The 23406-nt window shown below is 47.2% G+C and overlaps 1 protein-coding gene across 1 annotated transcript in view; it reads left to right on the top strand.

Moving 5' to 3' along the window:
• LOC119436935 (potassium channel subfamily T member 1-like) overlaps nt 1-4250 on the top strand; it is a 596918-nt gene extending 592668 nt beyond the window's left edge. The window contains exons 26-28 of the mRNA XM_049660126.1: nt 785-869; nt 1657-1882; nt 2802-4250. Coding sequence (XP_049516083.1) covers nt 785-869; nt 1657-1882; nt 2802-2870 — 380 coding nt within the window. The 3' untranslated portion in view covers nt 2871-4250. The remainder of the gene's footprint in view (nt 1-784; nt 870-1656; nt 1883-2801) is intronic.
• The last annotated feature ends 19156 nt before the right edge of the window (nt 4251-23406 follow it).

Below are 23406 nucleotides of genomic sequence, written 5' to 3'. Positions count from 1 at the left end.
CGTCTCTTGGGGTGTCGTAATTGGGCAAATTATTCAACGCATCAAGGGCAAGAACATTAGGCCTTTGCGTTAAAAAATTATTTTTGATTCCTATCCGCGCGCAAACGTATTTTAATGCAGGGGCCGTAATTTGCAACCACTTTTTTTGTACTGTTTTGATCTGTTATACATGGTTTACTTTGGAGAGATTGAGGTACGGAGTACTCACTTACACTCTTTTTATATGTTATACACAAAAATAACGAAATAAACAACTATGAAATAAATATAGAAATGCAAAAGTGACAATGAAGCCAATAGAGATAACGCTGCAACAGAGAGTTCCCTCGATGTCAGTCCATGCCGCTAACTGAATGATGTAGTAGTTTGTAGTTTTAATCTATTAGTACAAGAGTCCTTCTCGTGCTAAATGGATGCTACTAGTTCCAAGCGCACAGCTCAGATAATAAGTACGTCACCTATTTTGCCCTTCGCCATTGGTCCGTACGGACCGCGCCCACGATCTCACAGGGATTCAGCGGTACGGGGGATACGAAACGTATAGAATCGAACCGGAAAAGTCCTTACAAAATGCAGCGTCAGGAAAAACAGTAGGGCTAAGCGATGTCCAAATTAACTGCGGTTCACTTACAGTGAAAATGTGAACGTGTACTAAAGTAATAATAGTAAATAAAAAACAATATCAAACAAAAAGGACACTTTTGAATGCCTGCTCAGTTCAGTACAAATATGTCTGCCTATTGGTAAACCAGCCTAATGACTCAGTGAACTTTTTTGTTTCCAGATGAGGTCTCGGACAAGCGGCACAGTTTGTCGTATGTGATCATCAACCCAAACTGTGACCTACCACTCGAAGAAGGTGACATCATGTAAGTCATACATTTGTTTGACTATTTGTTCGATTTGCACATGACCAGTGGTCTATGCTTAGATAGTATAGCATGTTCATGTGTTTGCCTAAATAAGCTCTCAAGACATCAGGGCCCGTATTCACAAAGCTTTTCTTTAGTAAGTGCCCTTTGCGTTGGTCGACCACTTTCACTAAAGAGATGTGCAGCCCCGGGATTGGCTGGAATTTTCTCTTAGGAACAATTTTAGCTTAAGACGCTTTTGTGAATACAGGCCCAGAGCTCTGCGCGGCGGCAATCTTATACTTCTGTTATTCCAATAAATCTTGTGAGAGAATGTAATGGTCGCCGGTCATAGAAGAGTATATCTGAAATTCTCCCTTTGAAGCATAGTAGGCTTAAACATAAGTCGAAGGGGTAAATTGTTTGTTCCGTTTAACAGTAACTTTGTTGCACAGAATGATTGATGCCAGAGGACAAAGTGGCGTCCTAATGTTGCTTGCTGTTTGACCTCTTATTTTTGATAACTTCTTTTTTCCACGATAGCACTATTGCATTTCATCAGATCCAGCAAGGATTTAGTTTCGGTTCTGCTTAGTTGTAAGCGTTCAGTATCCCTCGACCTGTTCAAGAATTCTTACATCAAGTTCAGGAAACCAGCCATCTCTCACAATAAAATAACGAACTGGGTGTCGAGTAGAGTGTACTCGATTGATTCTAGTACACTCTAGTGTCGAGTGAACAACTAGTTCATTTATTCGTTTTTCATGCGCTCCTAAATTATTCTTTCTCTCTCCCGTGACTGCAGCTTTCTCATCCGCCCGAGCCCCATCTCGGGCAAGCGCATCTTCCTCAAGCACGGCTCAGTGCGCATCAAGACGCCGAGGCCCAGCCGCCGGGAGAACCCGTCGACGCGCGGCCGCTCCAAGCCCTCGTTCCGGCTTAACTTCAGCGCGCACAAGTCGGACTCGCTGCCTGTCCAGGAGAACGGTGGCCTCAGCCCACCAAAACCATCGCAGGAGACCGCAATCGAGGTTGTTGCGCACGCCTCTCCGGAGGCTTGTCTTTCTCCTTTTTGATTGGTGGAGACAATTGCCTGCAGTGTCAGTGGTCGTATTACCAATTCGCTCTTCCTCGAATGTATATTGATCACAACCCGCATCTACGACACGCATGTGTGCGCTCCAACAAGTGATCTTAAAGTAGCCCTTAACGCCGCATAGCGCGGGCAGGCGCGCGTGCCCTAAACTTACGCGGCAGCTCCTTGAGTTGCACCATCTATACCTGGACCCTAGGAGCAGCGCTGGTAGTTATTTGCGGGCAACGAAGGCACTCCTGACCTTTCTCAGAGACACTGGTCGCGACCAGACACTTCATTTACTGCTACACTGTGCGTTTGCGTATGTTGTGTGCGTACTAAATATGAGTGCGTCGTTTCATATGTCACCCTCGTCATCATGGAGTAGCATGCTAGGAGTAGCATGACCAGTCATGCTATGACCAGTCATGCTACTCATGGTGTTCATGCTATCATGCTATCATGGAGGAGCATGATAGCATGGCCAGGCAAACATCTCCGTCGTCGATGACCGTGTTTCTCTGTTCGACAAGTGAGGCCGTTATCCTGAGCGTCTTCAGCAGCGATCAACCACATGCAATCTTATGACACCTTAATTGTTGTCATTGCTAATATATATTAAATTTTTTACTTAGTATGTTTGTTTGTGGCATGTGTAAGAGTATTTATGGGTAAATTGGTAGTTACAATTTCTCAACTGTATATTGGCATAGCCGGCTCTAATGTAACCTGGCTTCGCATCTATCTGCAGTTATTAAAGAACAAAAAAGAATTTACATCTTGTTTGCTCTCAAGAGCGAAGCGTCTCGTAATTTTTCTTACTCTTGGGCTAACGCGCTTGCTCCCTGTTTCTCTCCTCTCTCTGTCTCTCTCAGCAGTCGGAATGCAGTGTCCACGTGACGGCCGCGACTCCTTCGTCGACGGGCCAAGGGACGATCGTATGACGCCAGCTGAGGTTCCCTCTGGCATGGAGGGCACGCCACTGGGTCAACTGAAGAGCTTCACCCCCGCGTCGCAGGACGACGACGCGCGTCCACCTGCCGCGCGCGCCGCAGCTGAACGTCAAGCTGCAGGCGGGCTCGCAGAGCAACCGCGTCGCAAGTCCGACGAACGCCGCCTCCGTCAAGGCGCGACACGCCGCGTGCCTGCCGCGGTCTAGCGCGCTAGCGTCGCGCTCTGCGCATGGCCATAACCAGTCGAGCGCAAACCCCTCATTCCATGAAATGCGCGAGCGAAAAGCAACGCATGCGCCCCAAGGCGTCGATGATGTGTTCTTCAAAAAGCTTTTGAGCTTTTCCAAGCGCTCCGCAGTTCCTTCGCTTGTGCTGTTCTTCCTGAGCCTGACAGCAGGGACAGTACCAGCGTGGCACTGGAAACGCGCTTGACAGCCGAACTCAAAACCGATTGCCGGGCACTTTTGTCTCGTACGCGTATACGTTTTCAGTAGTCTTCAATTTGTTTTGCCGCCCGCGAGAGGCGCGTTTACTGACGCACCGCGCGCGCGTGTTGACCAGAGTGCCATATCCTAGCGCCAGCATTATAGTGCAGCCTGCCGGCAACGTTGTTTCAAGACGAGTGAGCTTTGGTGAGAACATTTTCGATGCCAGAGGAGATTCTGCCTTCTTGGCACCATGGGATTCATAAAGCTCCCGTCCCACTGCCCGACTCTACTGTGGTTCAGCGCTGCAGTGTCTAGGGCGAGTTCGCAGCTTCTCTGCCCACTAGCGAAAAAAATTTGTGGCATGACATCGGGTTCAAACAGCAGTCATTTCTTGAGGCAAGGCGAGATAGGTGATCCATTTAAATAAACGCGCATAAGACCACGCTGTAAACATGCACTTTGTGCACTTCCGCCACCTGTGACGTTGTCGACTGTGATTGGTCGCCGCTTCAGCAATTGTAATTTGAATGCTGTATGGAACACCTTAATCAAAAATGAACTACTTGCTTCAAAAGCGCTTCCCTGTCAGAGAAGTCGCTACGTCATGTCACTGAGACTTCTGTTTAGCTATTGGGTCAGCGTCAAGGCTTACGTGAAATCTCGTGGCTTTAATCGAAATGAGCGTCGGACTGACAATACTCGTTATTAACGGCAAAATGCCGAGTGAAGATTGTTTCACAATCTCCAGAAATTGTTTCAACAGACACTACATTATATAGAAGAATATATATTGTTCTGGTGCTTTATGGTCATACCTGGCCCTTGCAACATAAGGGTTCATGCACAATTGTCATACACATATGTGTATTGGAGCAATGCGACATTTTGTTTTCTTCTGTGTGCGTCTGTACATGGTTTGTTTGATTGCTTTAAGCTTGAACAGGAGTTGAAATTTTCTCTGGCCATCTGAAAACAGCGCAGTACTTTATGCGTGACTGGCCAGCTTTCGTGATAATTTGTGGTGGAAGATACGATAACATGTCTTCTACTTTTTTTTGTTGCGCCAGCTATACTCAGTACTTTGAGCAGGTGCAGATATTGGGAGCAGGGAGTAGGGAGGAGAGGGGGGAGGCATGCGGAAAGAAAGACGCTGCTTTACACATGAAATATGACTGCATTCATACGGCTGCGTCAACCACCGTTCACTAGTTGCAAGAAATTTCACAGTAGCGTTTACATGTCAGTGATGACGCTCGCAACAGAGTAAAACATGGCTGCTTCACAAGCATCACCCGACAGAAAACGTCGCTCATCAAGGCAACCACGTTAAAGCCTGCTGCGAGTAGGCCAGCCTAATTGCGGTTATATTAGCCATTTCAGATTCTGACCACTTCATTGTGTGCTTGATGCTGAGCTCGTAGCTTGGTTTTAAAGTCCTGTGTATTGTTGCGTTCCTCTGGTAGAGAGCAGTTGTGATCGAGACATTACCTCCTCTGTGTCGCATATGAGAGCCTGCTTGTATACTCACAGTCATTTTTGGAGTTAATGGACGAGAGGGTTGATTGTTGCTAAATTATGTTACGAAACCAGTTGCGCGACGCAAACCACATGTGTGAGCGCATTTCCTTGCCGCCGCTATTTGCGTGACGCACTTAAATGGCGCCTTTGTGATATGTGGCTTGTAAGGGGAAAAAAATACATGGTGATGTGATGAGCCCTTCTGTAAATACGCGCGTTGTTCGATACAAAGGTAGCGAGTGAATGAAACATTATGTTACGCACAGCCTTTGCATCTTTCGATAGCGTCGCTCAGCCTGCCTTGTGTATAAGTGATACAGTTACTCGGTGCTTGCCGGAGCGAAACGTGTAGTGACAAGTCCGTATTTGTTGTTGCATCTTGTGCTCGCGTTGTGTTTCGGCTCCTTGTTGACACTGTTCGTAAGATGCCACCTTAGCTGTAGTCATGCTGTGAAGACAAAAACTATGGCAATGCTAAAAACTGTTCGCACGAACATTCATTTTTCATGGGCCATTGGCAGCATAGAAGGGCAGACGTTCATCTTCCCTACGTACAGTCATGCTCCCATGTTGTGAATGTATGCGCTTTGCTTGACGTAAATGAAGCATTCGAGAAGGGAGGCACAAATATGTTCGTTGCATCTGGCACTGAAATTAATCCGTTTGTTAAAGAAAATGTTTTGTAACGGTTTGCTTAACATGCGCCAAAGCAGGGATGTACCTATCTAAAACTGAGAGGAGTGGGACGGTTTTGCAGCGCCAGAAAGAACCTACGAATATGCTTTTGCCAACTTATTCTAAGAGCACCAAAGGCTCACCAGTTCCCCTTCTGTAGCACCCACAATGGAGAAACAATTCTTACGAATGAAGTCATACTCCTTTTCCGTCACACTGACCACTGCCTGTGGGATGTTGCTTTCGCCGTTTGGCTAGGCGGTGAGTTGTTGAATCTCTTACTTTCAAGACGAGAGTGAAACAATCCTTCCGAATTCAGGAAAATGTAGTCTCGATTATCTGCCTGCATTAGTTAAGGTACCGCTGATATTATACTTCGAATTTAAAGTACAACCTCAACGAGATAATTCCACATGCACAGTTCTACATCGTATGGAAGGTGGCGCCAAGTGACAGGCACTTCGTCCTGCAAATTTTATTTCAATCCGCGCTCATTCAGTCTGCTGAAAAAAAAAAGTTCGAACTCAACAAACCAACCATAACACCTCTATATCTATCTGCCATTCTCCTGGTAGCGTAAAACAGCTTTAATAATTTTAACCTACGTCGATTGTTTAGGTCGGAAAAGGCAACCTGTTTGAATGACTAGTATGCAAGCTTTTCTTGTGGGATTTTGTCACTCCTTTCTTGTCACCCAAAAACACAAGCTTCATACTTGCAGCGCAAGCTGTCGCGCAATGATGTCGTGAATTTCAGCATCCTGGAGGGGAAGTGGAGCAGTTTAGCCTCAGAACAAAGCACTTATAACTGTCCATGTGCGCGCCGCATGACCTCTCACAATCTTTCCAACTGTATACGCATGGCACTTGCGAGAACTTTTGCCATCACTTCGAAACACGCTGACTGCCCAGCCTGCAGCTGACGCGTATTTTCTATCCCTCCTTTTCTTCCTTCGCATTTCCTCGCAATGCGAACCAGCGTTGTCCTTTGCCCTTTCGCCGCTGCTGCGCCACGTGAACCGGCATGAAGCAGCAATCCTCCTCGTGTTTTTTCAAACGTGCATTCTAAGACGTTCTTCAAGACTACGGTACGCATCTGTAGACGATAGTCAAAAAAACTGAATGTGTTTGCCTTTCCCGCGTGTTCATGCATTCTTCTAGCCACAGAAAGGCTTTATTCTTTCTCTGAAATTCATCCGACACATCGCGTTTTCACACAGACATCCTCTCGGCATTTAAGCACACGTAGACGACGTGTATGCTAGGTGTCTAGCAAATCTCACGCATCCCTTTATGGTCACACCCTTACACCGGCACTACTTTTTTATGAACCTTCATGCTCCTCATACCCTACTCTATCATGATATCCCTATGGCACTGTGCGAAACCCCAGTAATTAATTCTTGAAACGATGTCAATGACCATATCGGGCTGAGGCGAGAATCACGACAGTCTTGAAAGGCGAATGCTTGTTAAATATCTGTCAGTCAAAGAGACAGGGATTAAGCTGTGGTCTGAAGATGTACTTAGGGCATGTGAAGTAAACAATTGACCGTTTAGAAGTTACTTCTTCCAAAAAAAATCTCTTTATGACGCGCGTTTCTTGTAATTGTCGGAGTCCCCGTTATAGCGTTGTTCGCATGTGCCCTTTTGCCCATGAAGTGTTTATTACGTTGACTTCTACGTCATACGTCACGTGGCATAAGTTACGCTCTATTTGAGTTCTCCACGTTTTAGTTTTCCTGTGTCGTAGTTCAAACACCCCACGCACATTTTAAAAGCCGCGTTTGAAACACTTACCTTTTTGTACTTTCTCGCGCCTATTGTGTCTCTGGGCAAGGGATATTGTAAGATATGCTTAACGAAGTGCTTGTTATTTACATACTGAATGAGAAAGGTGCATAGGAAGAGCGAGACGTCTCTCACTTTCGTTGCTCCGGCCCTTTGTACGCTGAGGTAAACGTAAAGAGAATCAACAACGTCGTAAGACGTATTGATAAGATCATGCGATTTGGATCGAGTGTTTAGCGTAGCACTCTGGACAGACAAGGTACATGAACGAGTATGGTGCTCACATTGTCCGGATCTAAATTTCTTATTTTCCTTCTTCCTTCCTTCCTTCCTTCCTTTTCTCTTCTTTTTTTTTCTTTACTTTTTTACTTTTATTTTTTTGACCAGAGTCGATCGTTGCTAAAATATTGCCGTCTAGCATAAATGAGCTTAGCATGTCAGGCACTTCAGTGAGCAGGTTCTGAATTGTTTTGTTTGAGGCAGTGTTTAATATCAGTCATGTGCGCATTTTCTGCATTCGTTTAGTTCTTTATGCCGACCAAACTTTGACGAGCTTTCGCACATGCCAACCCACTGCTGTTCAGAAATTAGGATGTTAGGTAATGTTCCACGTCCCGCTATGCGCGCTCGTATTTGCCACCGCAATTCGCATGTCCTGTTAAACAATCAAATACACGACATGGTGATTGATTCTAGATAAACGGCATTCAAAGCTAGACGCATGCTATGCCTGCCGCGATTCCCTTTTATTTTTATTTCTGCGAAGCTTAGCTCGCAGTGGGAGCATCAGCGTAATCCTAGGGACGACGTGTTATGTGACGCGCAGGCTTTGCATCCATATATAGGAGGTGTCCACTGGTATAGCGCTCCTGCAATTCCATGGCTCTGGTATCACAGTGCTGTAATGTTCCACCGCGAGACAGCGTAGATTTCATTTCGCCAAAAAAGAACCGCATCTCAAAAGCATTCTTGAAAGTTTCCTGACACTTTTAGACATAAGGAGCCGCTTTGCCTTTTAACAAATTACTTATGTATTTATTACATTGTGCCCACTACCTCAGCGAAATCGCTCTTTCCCGTACTCTCACTGCCTGTTGTGTTCTCATTTCGTTAAGGCAGCAGAACGCTGTAGTAAATATATCTGCACGTTAGTAGAATGTCGTTCACTGGCTGATTGTTTGGTTGGTCTGCTGCATTGTTGGCTGGATAGTTGTGATATTTGAGATGGATCGTCATAGCTGGAATCCTTTCTGCCTGTTCACCTGTTACCTGAAATTCGTTTCTGTCAACAAAAAAAAACGATGTCAGGGCAAGTTGGTTATTGATGACATCATGGGAGTGGCAGCGCAACGCAAACGAGGGCGAGGAAAAAACGCAGAACGGGCGCTGAGAGCGCCACTCCGATGATGATTCGTTTGCGTACGCCCTTAACTCTGATCTTCAACGTTGATGCGTGTACGGTAACTTAACTACCAATGGTTCACAATAATACGCACAAAAATTGCCGTGAAATCTCATCCAACATTCCTTGTGGTCGAAGGGTACGTAAGCTTAGCCGTCACGATAATGTTTGTGTCAGTTGTCGTGGTGCTGCAGAATTGCACTTTCGAATTAACGCTCTGCAAATCGGTCTGATACCTGCAGCATGGTACCATTATGCCAATCAGCTTCACGTACTTACCTACGATGCTGATAGGCACGTGAGAAATTGTAAAAAAAATGTTTACGTGTTGTTTTTATTACGCGTTTAAAAAAAAAGCGCCATGGAAGTTGCTGTGTGTGGTGCCTGCAGATTTTATATTTCCTTGCAGAGCATCGCACTACTGTATACATGAATGAATCCGATTTGTTCGATGAACTAGATGGAGGCTCACAATACAAGCACGGTATGATATAATCCTTTGGATCTTGAGTGTGAACAAACCATCAATGGACCAGACGTTTCGGATCGGGAAGGTTCTCAGACAATTGAGCTACTTATGTGATGGACATGCAGTTGAGAGTTTGTTACCGTGAGCTCGGTGGGGCGTGTGTGTGTGTGTGTGTGTGTGTGTGTGCGTGCGCGCGTGTGCGCGCAATACACGTAGTATGCATATATTCTTGTGCGTGAGAGTCTGCATGTCGACGGCAGACCCGGCGCTTTGTGCGCTGCATTTTTTCACACCAAGCATGTGTCGACTTTTTGCCTTGTGCTACCTAAATGACTATTTTTGGCCACCCTCCGATAGAGTGAGATTGAGAGATATTATCATATCATGTACTGACTATGTATCATGTTTCCATGTGTACAATAAAACATTTTGATACACCTTACCTTCAGTTTTTAACACGTGTCTTATTTCACTATCGGCTTAATGGTATTGCCACTACCGCCTATCCGGCATTCGGCAATACCTCTTCCGCAGGAGGATGTAGAAGGGGGGTCTCATGTTAAAATTTTGGGGGGTGTTTGGCTCCTCCTGGGAGGGTGTAGGGGGGTGGGAGGGATGTTGGAGGGATGTATAAACTGGCTGCATTCAATGAGGGTGAAATACAAGAACGCCCGTTTACCGTGAACTGGGTGCACGTTAAAGAACACTGAAGGTTAAAATTAACCCGGAGTCCCCAACTATGGCGTGTCTCATAATCAAATCCTGGTTTTGGAAGGTAATACCCAAGAGTTTATATTTAATTGAATGGATGGTTTGCATATATATAGTTGACGTCATCGTTGCCGCAATCGTAGGGTGGTCGGGAAGCTGCGAGAAGCTGCGACATAGCTCATCAAGAAGCTGCGCAAACAAGAGGTGACCCTATTTGCTATAGCAGCATTAATAAATTTAAATTCTGAAATTTTACGTGCCAAACCCACGATCTGATTATGAGTAGAGCTCCGTGTTTTCGGAGTTTATTTTTCTTGAAATTCGGAGGGTGTTTTTCGGAGTTTATTTCCTGGCGTAAATTCGTAGTTTATCGGAGTTTATTTCTCGTAAATCCCCAATTCTCCGAAATTCGGAGTTAATTTTTGCATTATTCTCAATACTCCAAAATCTTAGATGAAATGATATCTGAAAACGAGAACATCAGAACACACGAAGCGTATCTTTGTTGTCTGGAAGGTTTGAACGCACAAACACATATACACACAAGCACAAATACTTGAGTGCAAAACACCTACGTTTGTGCGTATGGCAACCTTAAAGCTTGTTGTAATAGACGCAATCATACTTTACGAGGTCGCTGTCACTGATAGAAGCACGCTCCTTTCGATTGATGATTATGAGCTTCGAAAATGCCCTTTCAACGTTTGTGGTAGAAGACTCAGCGCGCAGCGAGAAAGCACTGGCCACTCAACAGTGTGAAGTCTCCAAAGCGACAGGGGTTCAACAATGTTACTGATTAATTAGCTCTGACAGTTCGCAAAATCGCACATGAGTTGGCTCATGTCGTCAGTTTCAAGAAACACTAACTTAAAATCGGCGCATAGGTTTCGAACGCGTGGGGTAACTCATGCATCACATTCAGATTCACAATTTGAACACTACCAAAACGATTCACCGGTGTACTGGAGTGCATCGAAAAGGTTCCTCTCAACTCCACTTTTCAGCAACAGCAGCGTAGTATCCATGAAGGTCTGTGACAGTCGTTGAACGGTCATACGTCTCTCACTCCGTGCGCGACAAGCCCTTTGTTAAATCTGCGATGGGTGTGGCCTGCGAGATACTGTTGACGTGAGGTTAAGTTTATATCGACCAAACCGGCCGATGTATCAATGACTGCTTCGAACATGCCCTTTCGATATAGAACGAAACAGGGTCATATTAACCGTTAAAATCGGAGTTTATCGGATAAATCCGAATTGTCAAAAATTTTACCGGCGAGTGTTTATCGGATTTTTTTCGGATTTATCCCTAAACACGGATCCCTAATTATGGGGCACGCCATAATGGGAGACTCCGGATTAATTTTGACCACCTGGTTTTTTTTTAACGTTGCACCCATTGCACGGTACACGGGTGTTCTTGCATTTCGGCCCCATCGAAATGCGGCCACCTTGGGCGGGATTTATTTCGGCGACCTCGTGCTTAGCAGCGCGCAGCGCCATAGCCACTAAGCCACCACTGCGGGTGCTATAACAGCTTACATGGTTTGCATAGATGGTTGACATCATCGTGACCACCATCACAGGGTACTAGCTCGTCAAGAAGCTGTGTAAATATATAAGAAGCATGACATTACGACAGGTGCGTCATACACCGACCGATAAATTGATAACAGTGTTAATCCGGTGAAACACGATCACTGTGAAAAAAGAAAAACGATCTACGCGCGATAATACGGTGCACGGACGTCATCGTGGCCGCCATGTTTGCGTACTAACACGGTGAGAAGCTGTGTACGTGACGTCATGTGAAAAACTATCTATATAGTCCAGAGAGCATGCATACTATACTCGCGGACAACCTTCCGTGGAAATGAAGGCAAAATGTATGGAGGCAAAACGCGCAGAAGAGCGCGCCTGAAAAAAATTCCTACACTCGCATCCTCGTTAGCTTAAGCTGGGGAAGCGAAAGCACAAACATATTATTTACAACAGCAAACAGTGCACATATCACTGAGTGTCAACTTTCATTTGCTTTTTTCGCTTTTGTTCTTCCGCGTTCGGGGAAATGCGATGCCGCCGCACGTGTAAGATACGCTGATCAGTATATGTTTCGAGAAACAAAAAGCGCTGTCAAACGCTACCGGAGTACCTGGCGCAGTAACACAGTACAGAAGCTCCTCCCCCGTAGGTTTCTATTGAGTACCACAGAACGTTGTCGGCGAGTATGTATATCCCATACCTTAAGTCAGCGATATGGTACTGGGCACTGCGAACTTTGAAGAGGCATTTGAGGATTAAAAGATTTCCGCCCAGCACGGCCAGCACGGAGTTTTTGAATGGGCGGAAACAACCTTGTTGCCATGTATACGGGCATTTCTCCACTCTATACGCAACCGGGCAGTGAGTGCGCAGAGCTGGGGATGAGGAGTAGGGGGTAAAATTGAGCGCGTCACAGCCCCAGCCTCGGTCCCCTCTTAATCGATCTCATGCCAGTTTTGCGTTCGGGTTGTGCCGCCGCACTGAATGTCACATACTTAAGACCAACTACCCCTTGCAGCAGCATGCAGTACAGCGAAAATTGATTTCTCAATACCATTACGGCATTGAAACTGGGCCCCTATATTCAAAAAAAAACTGTGTCATTTGTTACGTTTGCATTTGCGCCATCGCATTACATCTGCATAAAAAATCCAATGCAATTGATTGTTATATTCTCGTAAAATTTTTTATAGGATGTGCGTATTTAGCGTTACGCAAGCATAACACTTCTGTAATCGTCAAAGAATGTTTCGCTTATCACCAAGAGCCCCATTCGTGTGAATCCTTCTATACATTTATTGTGAAGCATTCTTTGCCTTACTCTTGGCACATTGCTGTTGGTAGGTCTCACCTCACTTTAAGAAGAAAAAAAACTCGGTGCTCGAATGACCCATTGAGCGAAATGCAGCTCCACTGACGTGAGACCTGAGGAGGTGCGAAGCATGCAGTGATACACCCCTAATGTGCTCATATTGCCTTAAGCAATGGCTCATAACTCCGTAAACGCGGCCACCCCATTACGACGACAGAAGAGGAGCGAAATTCTGCACTGACATGATGAGCGGCAACGCAGCCAGCTGTGGAACACAACGATGAACGCGGGAGCAGTGGCACGAGCGCGTGCCGAGCGCGAGCCGCTTGCTTACCGTGACTACGACGACGACAATTACGACAGGAGACGCCGACAGCCTGAGCGCATAAGGTGCTTCGCGCCTAATACCACATAATCATCATCACCAGCAGCAGCATGCCTGTTTATGCCCACTGCAGAACGAAGGCCTGTCCTATCGATCTCCAATTACCTACCTATCCGAGGTGTGGATAGGTGTGCATTAGGTGTGAATTGAATTGGCCAGACAAGACCGTCTAGATAAGGGAAATGGGCCTGGGCTCTTTGAGACGTCAAGCGGAGAGGCCGATGATCACATATGTCAGTGCAAAATGCGAACGATGCATGGTTATCTTTCAAAAGCATGGTTTTCAATTAGAACAGGAGTAGCCGGTGCCCGCCTAAACGCCCCAGCACCTCCTAAGTATCATGTATTATATACAAAGGGAGAGTGTTGGCCTCCCAAGTTGACGCTTGACGCCACATTCAGAGCGCGGAGACCTTTTATTATATAGACGCCTTACACCGCTGTGGCACGGGGCGCCGCCATGAGTGGCCTTAAAAGCTTGACAAGGCCGGTGGTGGAGCGGCCGTACAACACAACACACAACAGAGCAGTGAGCACCGAAAGCCTCAGTAAATAGACGACTGGGTCGACGACATGTGAATCCGATTATGTGCTGTACGTGTGGTCTCAAAATTCTTTTAGTAACAATAGACACACCACGAAGTAGTACAAACACAAAAAAAAGGCTTTTATTTCTCTTTTTATCGGTCTGTCGAGTGGTCGGCCGGCCCGGTCGGGTCGTCCCGATCGGTTTAGCCCAGCGTGCCTTCATGTTGTATTCTTTCATTACTAGTGCTTAACCATAAAAAATGGGCGAAGTTTATTTCACGAATTGCCATACGCTGTGCTATCGATACACACATCAGAAAATTTCTGAACGCTAAGCGCTTTCGGACGCCACTTTACGGTATATTCATGAAACTACGCAACTACCATTTCGCAGATGTTAGCATGTAACTTATCGACCATTAAAATGCGATCGTGCGAGGTGTGAATGGTACAGGCAATATACCATGGCTGCGCGCTCCATACGCTGCTTTCCACCGTCAAGGGGAAGGTTCATCTGCAAAAGCACGAAGATGGATGCGGGTTGAAGAAAGTAAAGAGATGGACTGAGCCTGCCGTAAAGAGACCCATACAGGCGAAAGCGTTCTAGCCTGCATGCTGGTCGCAAAGAAACAACCTGACTCTGGCTTACGCTGTAGCTTACAGATCTATACATGAGCAGCCTCGATACGGTAATGGAAGACGTCCACAGCTCCATTTAGGCTTATGACGAAAGCCGATGGAACCTATGCTACCGATTTTTCTGCTGCCACTACTAGCATTTAAGCCCCCTAGCTCACCGTCTCTTTCCTCCCCCCGCCCTCTCTCTCTATCTCATATTTCTATTCCCTCTTTCCCGTCCCGCAGTGTAGGGTAGCGAACCAGACGCATTTCTGGTTAGCATCCCTGCCTTAACTCTTTCTTTCCTCCTCCTCCTCCTCCTCTATATCTCCAATCCCCACCACATCGTTTCATTTTTCAAGTTCAACACCACGTTTTATGGCTAGTTTCGTCATCCTGCACTTCCGCTATTTTCGACCTCAATAAGCTAAAGAAACGCCGCCGGTGCTTTCATACTGCGCAATGTTTGTGACCATTGGCGTACGGACTCCTGCCAATCATAGTCTGCCTGGCAACCTCGCTTAGGGTTCGCCCCTTGTACAAGCCGTAATCAATACGAGACTGCGATATTAATAAACGATGGAAATCGACCAGCATGCTTGCTGGACGTCATTATCGCCGTCCCACCCACCTGTCAGCTCTTTGGTCCCATATGTAAGCTCAAGCAACGATCAAGCGTTCTAGTTCGCTACTTCGGGCCAATAGATCACACTTCTGCGTTAGTTATCGCGTGCACAGGGCTCTCACGGTTTTTATACCGATCGCCGACTTACGTTTATTTGTAAGACCGTTCATAAAGTTCAACTTCAGAGCCCCATAGACAGAAAGAAAAATACGGGGGATCCGCACGCAGTTATGAAGCCACGACCAGCAATTATATTGCCTCACAGGGATCAAGAAGCCATGCTGCCGTCAAACATCGAGTCGTTACTGAACTCCGTCTGCAACTCCGGCACGCTACAGCGACTCTCGTCCATGGGCTCTACGTGCAACCTCAAACGGAAGCTCAAGGCCTGCGCCGTGGTAGTTCTGCTGGCGGTAGTCCTAGCGCACCACGTGGCTCTCTTGTTCCTCACTATTATCCAGCATAATGAACACTCAGCGATCCGCCGGGCTCTGGCATGCCTCCGAGTAGGCTGCAGCGTCGTCGTCGCGTCGATGATGTTCCGGCGAGACACCTCCATCACTGCAACAAAGTGTCAATTAGCATCCCTCTACCGATCTTTTCCGCAGTTGGGCCCTCCGAGCCTGCGGCCACGGAGACTTAAAGTACTCATGTGGATCGCCAGATTGTTCTCCTTCTGCAACGTGCTCTTTGCTTCCATCCACAGCTTCTTGCCGGATATGAACGCCAGGGCACGGGAAGCCTACTTCGCCGAGCTATGGTTTGGCCTGAAGGCCAATCGGTTGCAGCCAGCGGGAGCGGACATACTGTGGGCCGCTGAATCGGTCGTGTACACCATCAGCGCGGACGTTTACATCTTTAACGTGGCCGTGCTGTACGCCGTCTGCTGCGCGCTTTTCAAGGCCCGGCTACGCGACTTTCGCGTGTCCCTGCAGTGGCGCCGTTTTCGCTGGGCGGCGACCAACTGCAGCGGATTCGAAGCCCTCTGCAATGAGCTGCGTCGCGTGGAACGACTGCACTCGCGTCTCGCTCAAGCGGCCGGGTGCTTCGAGGACCTCTTCTCGCCCATGGTCTTCTGGATTTGTGTGGCCTGCGTGGCAGACATTTGCAATAATTTGTACAACTTCTTCGACCACAACCTGAACAACTTCGCTAGCCCCACTCACCGCGTGTACTGGCTCCGGCGATGGGCGGTCTACGCCCGTTTCGGCTTTGGCGTGGTTCTGTTCGTTCTCTTCTCGGCGTCCGCGGCAACGGTGAACGAGGAGGGAGAGCTGGCGTTGTCTGAGGTCGAGAGGCTGACCCTTGACGCGGAGGACGCCGACACTTGCGAGGCACACTTGCGGGTACTCTCGCTGCTTTCTCGTTTCTCGAGACCTTACGTCCGGCTGACCGCCTGGAAGGTGTTCGACCTCACGCGTGGCTTTGTAATACGCGTGCTGGGTGCCATTGTGACGTATGGCGTCATAGTGCTCCAGTTTGTTCATTTCGACGAGCCGAAGTGATGCAAGAGGGAGAAAGGAAACGCTGCATGCATGGCACACCGATTGAGGCGAGGAAGCGGCCACCGCGCATATGCGTCAGCTTTGTTTTTGTTTTTTTATCACTTACATGGGAGCGAACGAAAACAAATGCGACATCGCTGGCGTCACGCACGCTGCACTCACTGAAATGAAAAGACGAAATTATTGCGGCATTTCAGTTGCAAAATAGTATGGAAGTATGAGTGATGCACACTCCTGCTTTGTACTCCGGCATTCTGCCCCTGACAGGTAAGAAGATATATACTGCTTATACATGCGTGCTAAAATATCCTCCCCGCCATATGATATACTGCTGCTAAGTATGCATCTGCATTTCTTCCTTTTGAAGTACAGCGCCCATATGTATAGTAAATGTGGTCTTGAATGAAGAGTTCCACCACTTGGGGGGGTTTCGATGTTTACATCCATGGAAGCATTTCTGTTTGCCGGAGTCTATAAATGGCTGTGGGCCTGAATGCTACATACTTGGCACGCTTACACACAACAGTCGAAACAGGAAAATTCGCCGCGGCGCTCGTTTCAAAAACGCGTCTTATATAGATGCGTGAACGCCTGTGACTGTGCTGTGCGAGAGCTCCGAACCGCCATGCATTATAAGCAAAGAGGTACAGGGACAGCGCACACGCATTGAAATAGCTGAGGCCGACGAAAGCGCGCACAAAAAAAAGCCCAAGTTGTCGAATATAGTTATGTTCGGTCAATTATATCGGTCGATTTAGCTCGGAGCACACTCTTTCCGATACCTTTTCACATTATGGCATAGCGAGCGAGAGCGATGAGCCTGCGAACTGATGCAGCACCACGACAATTCGCACACAAAGAACTCTATGACCATACTATACGCATATTATATTCTTTGTACATCGACAATCTGTTGGTTCTATAGGACTGGAAGTACGCGCCCTATTTCGTTCCAGCATATATAGCATCATCTCAAATCAGATCCTCAAATCATCCTCAATCGTTCCGGCATCTATAGCATCATCTCAAGCAGATCATCTCAAAATAGATTAGCCTGTTTACGAAAAGAAACCACATCTACTATAGTACCCCTGATAAACTGCTGGCCTATATATAGTGACTATAATCAATATGAGCTAAATATTTTATACCTGCTTTCAGTTTTCTTTTGCGATTTACACCAATGGCTACGTTCGCTTAATTCGTCAGCCTCTGTATCATTCACCTAACCAAAAATGCAACGAGACAACACGTTCTCTTGCTACTGAATGTAGTCTATGTGTAGGTAAGCTCCAAGGCCACATATATAGCCCCCTTAGAGTAAGTTTCACTGGGGTGGTAACATTTTTTTTTATTCTTAGCGTGGATCACGCTTGGCATTCTCTATCTTTCTCGATTCACATGATCGTGCATATATGTGAGCAGAAGCCGTTACCACGCAAATTGTGTACGTATTTTTGCATGGTCTACGCTGCTGTGACTGTGGTTCCTACTACTACCGTATCGGTGAATAAAGACACTGCCGCGAACACGACGCTGAGAAGGCAGACGCTAGAGTTTGCACGTCTGCGATCTCGACGGGCAGGGTCGGCACTCGACGTGAACTGTTCCGACGTAGAAAGCAGCGACCGACTCCAGTTCATTTGCTTTCTTTATTCATGAAATTATTGTTTTTTATACGCCGATAAATATCAGTCTATCAGTCTAGTCAATTGTAAGTCACACTATGTAGCCAAAAAAAAAATACCGCGAAACTTTATTCTGACCGCTTCAGATTCAATGATGTGCTTGACCCAATTTATAGTTTCCTGTATCAGACCAATTAGCACATCCAGTAGGTCATTGGTTCACGTATTCTTGTATGTGATCTGAAAAACCATATAATAAAGTTCAATTTTGATTGCTTGATTGATTGGTTGATTGCTTGATTGCTTGCTTGCTTGATTGATTGATTGATCGATCGGTTGATTGATTGATTCAATACGGTATCGCTCATAGAAAGCACACAAATTGTAGACGCACAGGAAGCGAAAACGCGAACCAATCATTTCCTGCTTGCAATATTACATTCGATAAGCAGAATTTGATTACTTGAGACCCGGGCGCGCAGAAAACGCAATGTTGGAGGCGGGGTGGGGTGCCCAGGCATCTGCCAGAAGGACGCATATGCTGAGCCGGCCAGAGGCGGTGCAAGATGATACGAGACACGGCATGGTCTTTCCTCGCATCTCACGCAGCACGTCCCGGCGGTGAACGAACGCGTCAAGCGTGGCCATGGCGCGAGGAAATAAACTACGCGGAAGCATTACGTCACGCAGCCAGCGTTCGTAAGCCAACTCTCCGTGAAGTCATCCTCTTCACCTTTTATCTCTCAAAAGAGCCGGGCCAACGCATATAACACCCGAGAACATCTACGACACTGCGCCACTGCGCTCGGCGGGCTCGGCCGAGTGTTCAGTTTCCGCTAGGTTCTAATCGACGCGCACGTGTTCTTGTGCTTTACCAGCCGAGCCGTGCCCATTTTATCCCGATATGCTTATGCAACTTTCGTAACCTATTGCAACGTATACATGTATCGTATCCATTGCAAAGACGTGCGAGTGCGACAGCCGTACGTTGCCGTCGCAGCTTGCCTTTTCGGACGAATGTGCGCCGGGCGCGGCGGTGGACGACACTAAAACTTGCCGTGACATGATCGCGTATTGGGCCGGCTTTTTCTTGCTCCAGTTTTTTGTTTCGTAATTCTCTCTCCTACTTATTTTCTTTCTCCATGCACGCGATCGTCCTACGCACAGTGATTAAAGGGAGGGGGGGAGGAGGGGGGGAGGTCCCCCCTTCACTTTTTAATGAGAGGCGACAAGTCAACTATAGCACTGCGGTGCCCATTCGACAAGTGCTAGACGCGATTTTATTACCAGTAGGGCCTTGTACGGGTCAATTCTAAATCTCCAATTTTTTTATTAATCATTTAATCGCGATTAATCGGTTGATGTTACATTAGCAAAAACAGGAAAGCAGGTATTGTACTGCTGCATGCACGAGCTACTGCACATAACAGTCACCACCATTGTTCGACTAAGATTCTAGGCACAGCGCATGCATACTGTTTCATGAGACACCTGAGCGTGAGGCTACGTCCTCGTGAATTAGTTACGGTTCACTTGGATTTCTTTAGGTTACCAGTTAATTTTCATTCGTTTAGTTGTGCATTATGAGGGCTGTGTTATATCAAATACGCATTTTGTCCACTTCTGTAGGTAAGTAGACGTGAAACCATAAAATATATTGTTGCAGTGCCTGAGGTTGTCAACCTGTGCTTTGCTTGGCTTCATTGTCTGTTAGCTTTTTATGGCCGTGATTCACAACATTCGAGCCCCTCGGTTTCCCCTCTCCTCGTACATATATATATATATATATATATATATATATATATATATATATATATACCTTGTTATGGGTAACTCTCCGTGAAGTGAGGGTTTATTGGGACGCAACCGACGGTCTCGAGCGCCAGCCGAGGTTCCGCTATCGGTATGGTATGGTATGCCTTAACTGATGATGATGATGATGATAATGATGATGATGATGATGATGATCCACAGTACAAATGGCACATACCCACCGTGGGGGATCGGCCAAGAATTGGGCGGTTTGGAGAAAATGGATTTTTAAAAATTAGAAAAAGATAAAAGGAAAGAAAAAAGGAAGATGAATTCTGCTTGGTGTTCTAATTACTTATTATAATTGACTATTTTAGGAAGGCAGTCGATTCGAATTAATCATAAAGTTTTGCATTACAGTGCAAACATTCTGGTGGCTGTACCCCAATGTGGAAGCTCCGAACAAAAGCAAGACGGGAGCGTTCATGCTGAGGCCAAGTTTGTTTAAAGGGTCCTCAAGCACCCTGCTCCTTACTGAGGAGAATCGTCGGCAAGCAAGGAGAAAGTGATCAATAGTTTCTGGTTCGCCGCACTGTATACACAAAGGAGATGCCGCCAAACCAGCCCTGTGTGTATAGAAATTTAGTCTCGGGATGCGGCAACGTATCCTGGTTAGTGTAATCTGTAATTTTCGTGTCGGGCAGAATTCATCGCTAGGCGAACGTCTTCTTCTGCCCTCTCGTACCCCGTGTCCCACTACTGCTTGCGGCACATACCCAAATCATACTACAAGACTTTCATGCTTGTACCAATATTGTGAAAAGAAAGATGCGCACTTGGGCTTGCGCGCTAGAAGCAGACAATCATCCGTACGTCAGAGCACCTGTTTACTTCTGCTTCTGCACGCGCCCCAGCGCTCCGAGCGCGCAAGCCCAAGTGCGCATTTATATATATATATATATATATATATATATATATATATATATATATATATATATATATAGTGAAGAGAAAGATGCGCGCTAGAAGCAGACAATCGTTCGTACGCCAGAGCACCTGTTTACTTCTGCGTCTTCACGTGCCCCAGCGGTCCGAGCGCGCAAGCCCAAGTGCGCATTTATTATATATATATATATATATATATATAAAAGCGCGCGTCTCTCGCCCTCGCGCGCTTTCACTCGCTCATAGAGCATACGGCCAATGCGAGTTTTTAACGCGACAGCCTTTAAAGGGACACTAAAGAGAAACCGGAAGTTGAGTTTAAATGATAGATTATATTTTCACGTTCACAGCCATACCATTCTTACTGCAAACAGATGTTTAATAAGCGAGAAAATAGCGAAAAACTGAAGGATAGGTGCTGACGCCCCTTCGAATTTCCCGCACTACACGTTCGTGACGTCGGAGATTACAAATGCAGGCCGGTGGCGATTGGTCGAGAGCGATTTATTGCTGTTAATAAAACGCAAAATGAAATACACCTTAAACGTACATAAACAGCATTTTCCAACTTTTTAAACCGTTTCAAGCGAGGAAGTACAAGTTTAGCACAAAAAAAATGGCATGGCGATACATCCGGTCGTGATAATTTCGTAGTTTCGTTTTTGGTGAATGCATCGTCGCGCGCCTGTTCCACTCTACGGTGTTTGGTTCTTTATTCTATGGTTTGGTTGCGTGTTGCGTGGCTCGAAAAACGTTGACTTCGCGGGAAACAGCCGGAAAATGCCTCGGTTGTGTAGTGTTGAGGGCTGTATAAGTGGCCCAAGGCGCTTGCTCAGGGGCAGCGGCAGTGTTGACTCGATTGTGTCCTTTCATGTGGTGTCGCGCGGTGAGCCCCGGCTCCCCGGCGTTCGCAATGGCTCAGTGCTCTGCCGATGATAAAACGGCAAAAGAGCCAGAGAAACCGATGGTGTGCTCTCTGCATTTCTCGCCCTCGGATTATGTGTATAATCCTGCCCTCGGAAAGTATCTTGGTGTGCCCCAGAGGCCAGTCCTTTCTCGAGCAGCTGTTCCCTCACTCCGGCCTTCATCAAACCCCCTACCGGTGCCCCTGCAGCAGCAAACTGGCGGCTCGGTGAGTGCTGAATGTCATTAAATAAAGCCACGAAATAACCATACCGAGTACGTGCGCAACTTTCTACGCTTGTTCTGTCGGGAACATCGTAGCCTGGCGGACCGGACGCTTCGCCTTCCGTCGACGAAAACGAAGCTCTGCTTTCCACCGGCGCGGCCGGCGGCTCACCGCCATCGCACGCGGAAACACCTACCGCTCGAGCACGGAGGATCATTTCGCGCTCCGTTTCGCTGAATATCGCTGAAATGCAGTCCTGCTTCCTTGGCGAGCTCTTCGTTGCAAGGTTCAGAGGCAGCAACGGTATCCATCGCGGCGAACGCAAACGCAGCGACCATGCATGCAGCCATGATGCATCCAGCGCCTCGGCCGTTTACGCAAGCGGTGACGTATCATGGCGCATTCTGATTCGCTGAGAGCAATGAAATCTGTGACGACACTGCTTCAGTGCCAAATCTGGGGTGAGAGAAATTGGGGAAGAGATATTTGGTCTTTGTTTACGAATTTCTCCGCTATTAACTCATATTTTTGCACCGAACAAAAACTGCATGCATTCCTGAAGGTCCCTCTTTTATTCCAGCTGAAATTCCTGTTTCTCTTTTGTCTCCCTTTAATGGCTCATAGTCGCGGCGTCCGACCGTCCGTCCGCCCGTGCCCTGGAACGGTGCCAGCTGTGGCCTCTCCCCCTCACAATCTCTCAGCAATCACGTGATGGCACAGCGGCGCATAGCAACAGTTGCGCCACCGCAGCTGTGACCTCTCCCCCTTACACTCTCTCAGCAATCACGGGATGGCACAGCGGCGCGCGGCAACGCTCCTTCGACAGACGTCTCGTTGCAGCAGTCGAGTTAGTCGGATGGCTCCCAAGCGGCCCGGTGATGATTCCACGGTAAGCGGTTCGGAGAAGCGCCCCAAGAATGTGGATTCCCCCGATACCAAAAGCCAGAAGAAGAATGTGCGAATGCGCATGCGGCGAGCTAACCACAGCCTGTCACCGGGAACCAAGGCCAAGGAAGCGGAAAGAAAGCGGCAGCAGTGGCTGTCGTCGCAACGGGGTCCCAGCACCGACTAAAGCAACACACCCAGTACTTCTAGTGTCAACAACACTCCTCGACAGCACTCAGCACCGAGGATACTGCACACGGCTGCCACAAACTACTTCCAGAAGCATTTCGTGCAGAACCCGTTTGGAGCTGTGTGTTCAGTGTGTGATCGCTTGTGGTTCGCCAAAGATCTTAGCAAGGCCCCACAACACAGCCATGGCATTCTCCCGGAGCATTTCCCAAACAGAGACATTAGCGCGTTCAGGGTGTGCCGCACCTGCCGCACCTCGCTCAATGAAGTGAAGATCCCCAACTACTCGACTAGCAACGGGTATGTGTACCCACCCAAGCCATCATACCTACCTCGGCTTAATGCAGTCAGTGAGAGGCTGATTGCACCTAGGATTCCTTTTATGCAGATTAGGCGACTAGTATACCATACTTCGGGGCAGCTGTCGATCACAGGTCCTATAGTCAACGTCCCAATCAGCGTCCCAAAGACCATCGCCATACTACCAAACAA

The sequence above is a fragment of the Dermacentor silvarum genome, chromosome 1 (genome assembly GCF_013339745.2).
Source record: "Dermacentor silvarum isolate Dsil-2018 chromosome 1, BIME_Dsil_1.4, whole genome shotgun sequence".
Lineage (NCBI taxonomy): Eukaryota > Metazoa > Arthropoda > Arachnida > Ixodida > Ixodidae > Dermacentor > Dermacentor silvarum.
This window is presented reverse-complemented; position numbering and strand designations above follow the sequence as displayed.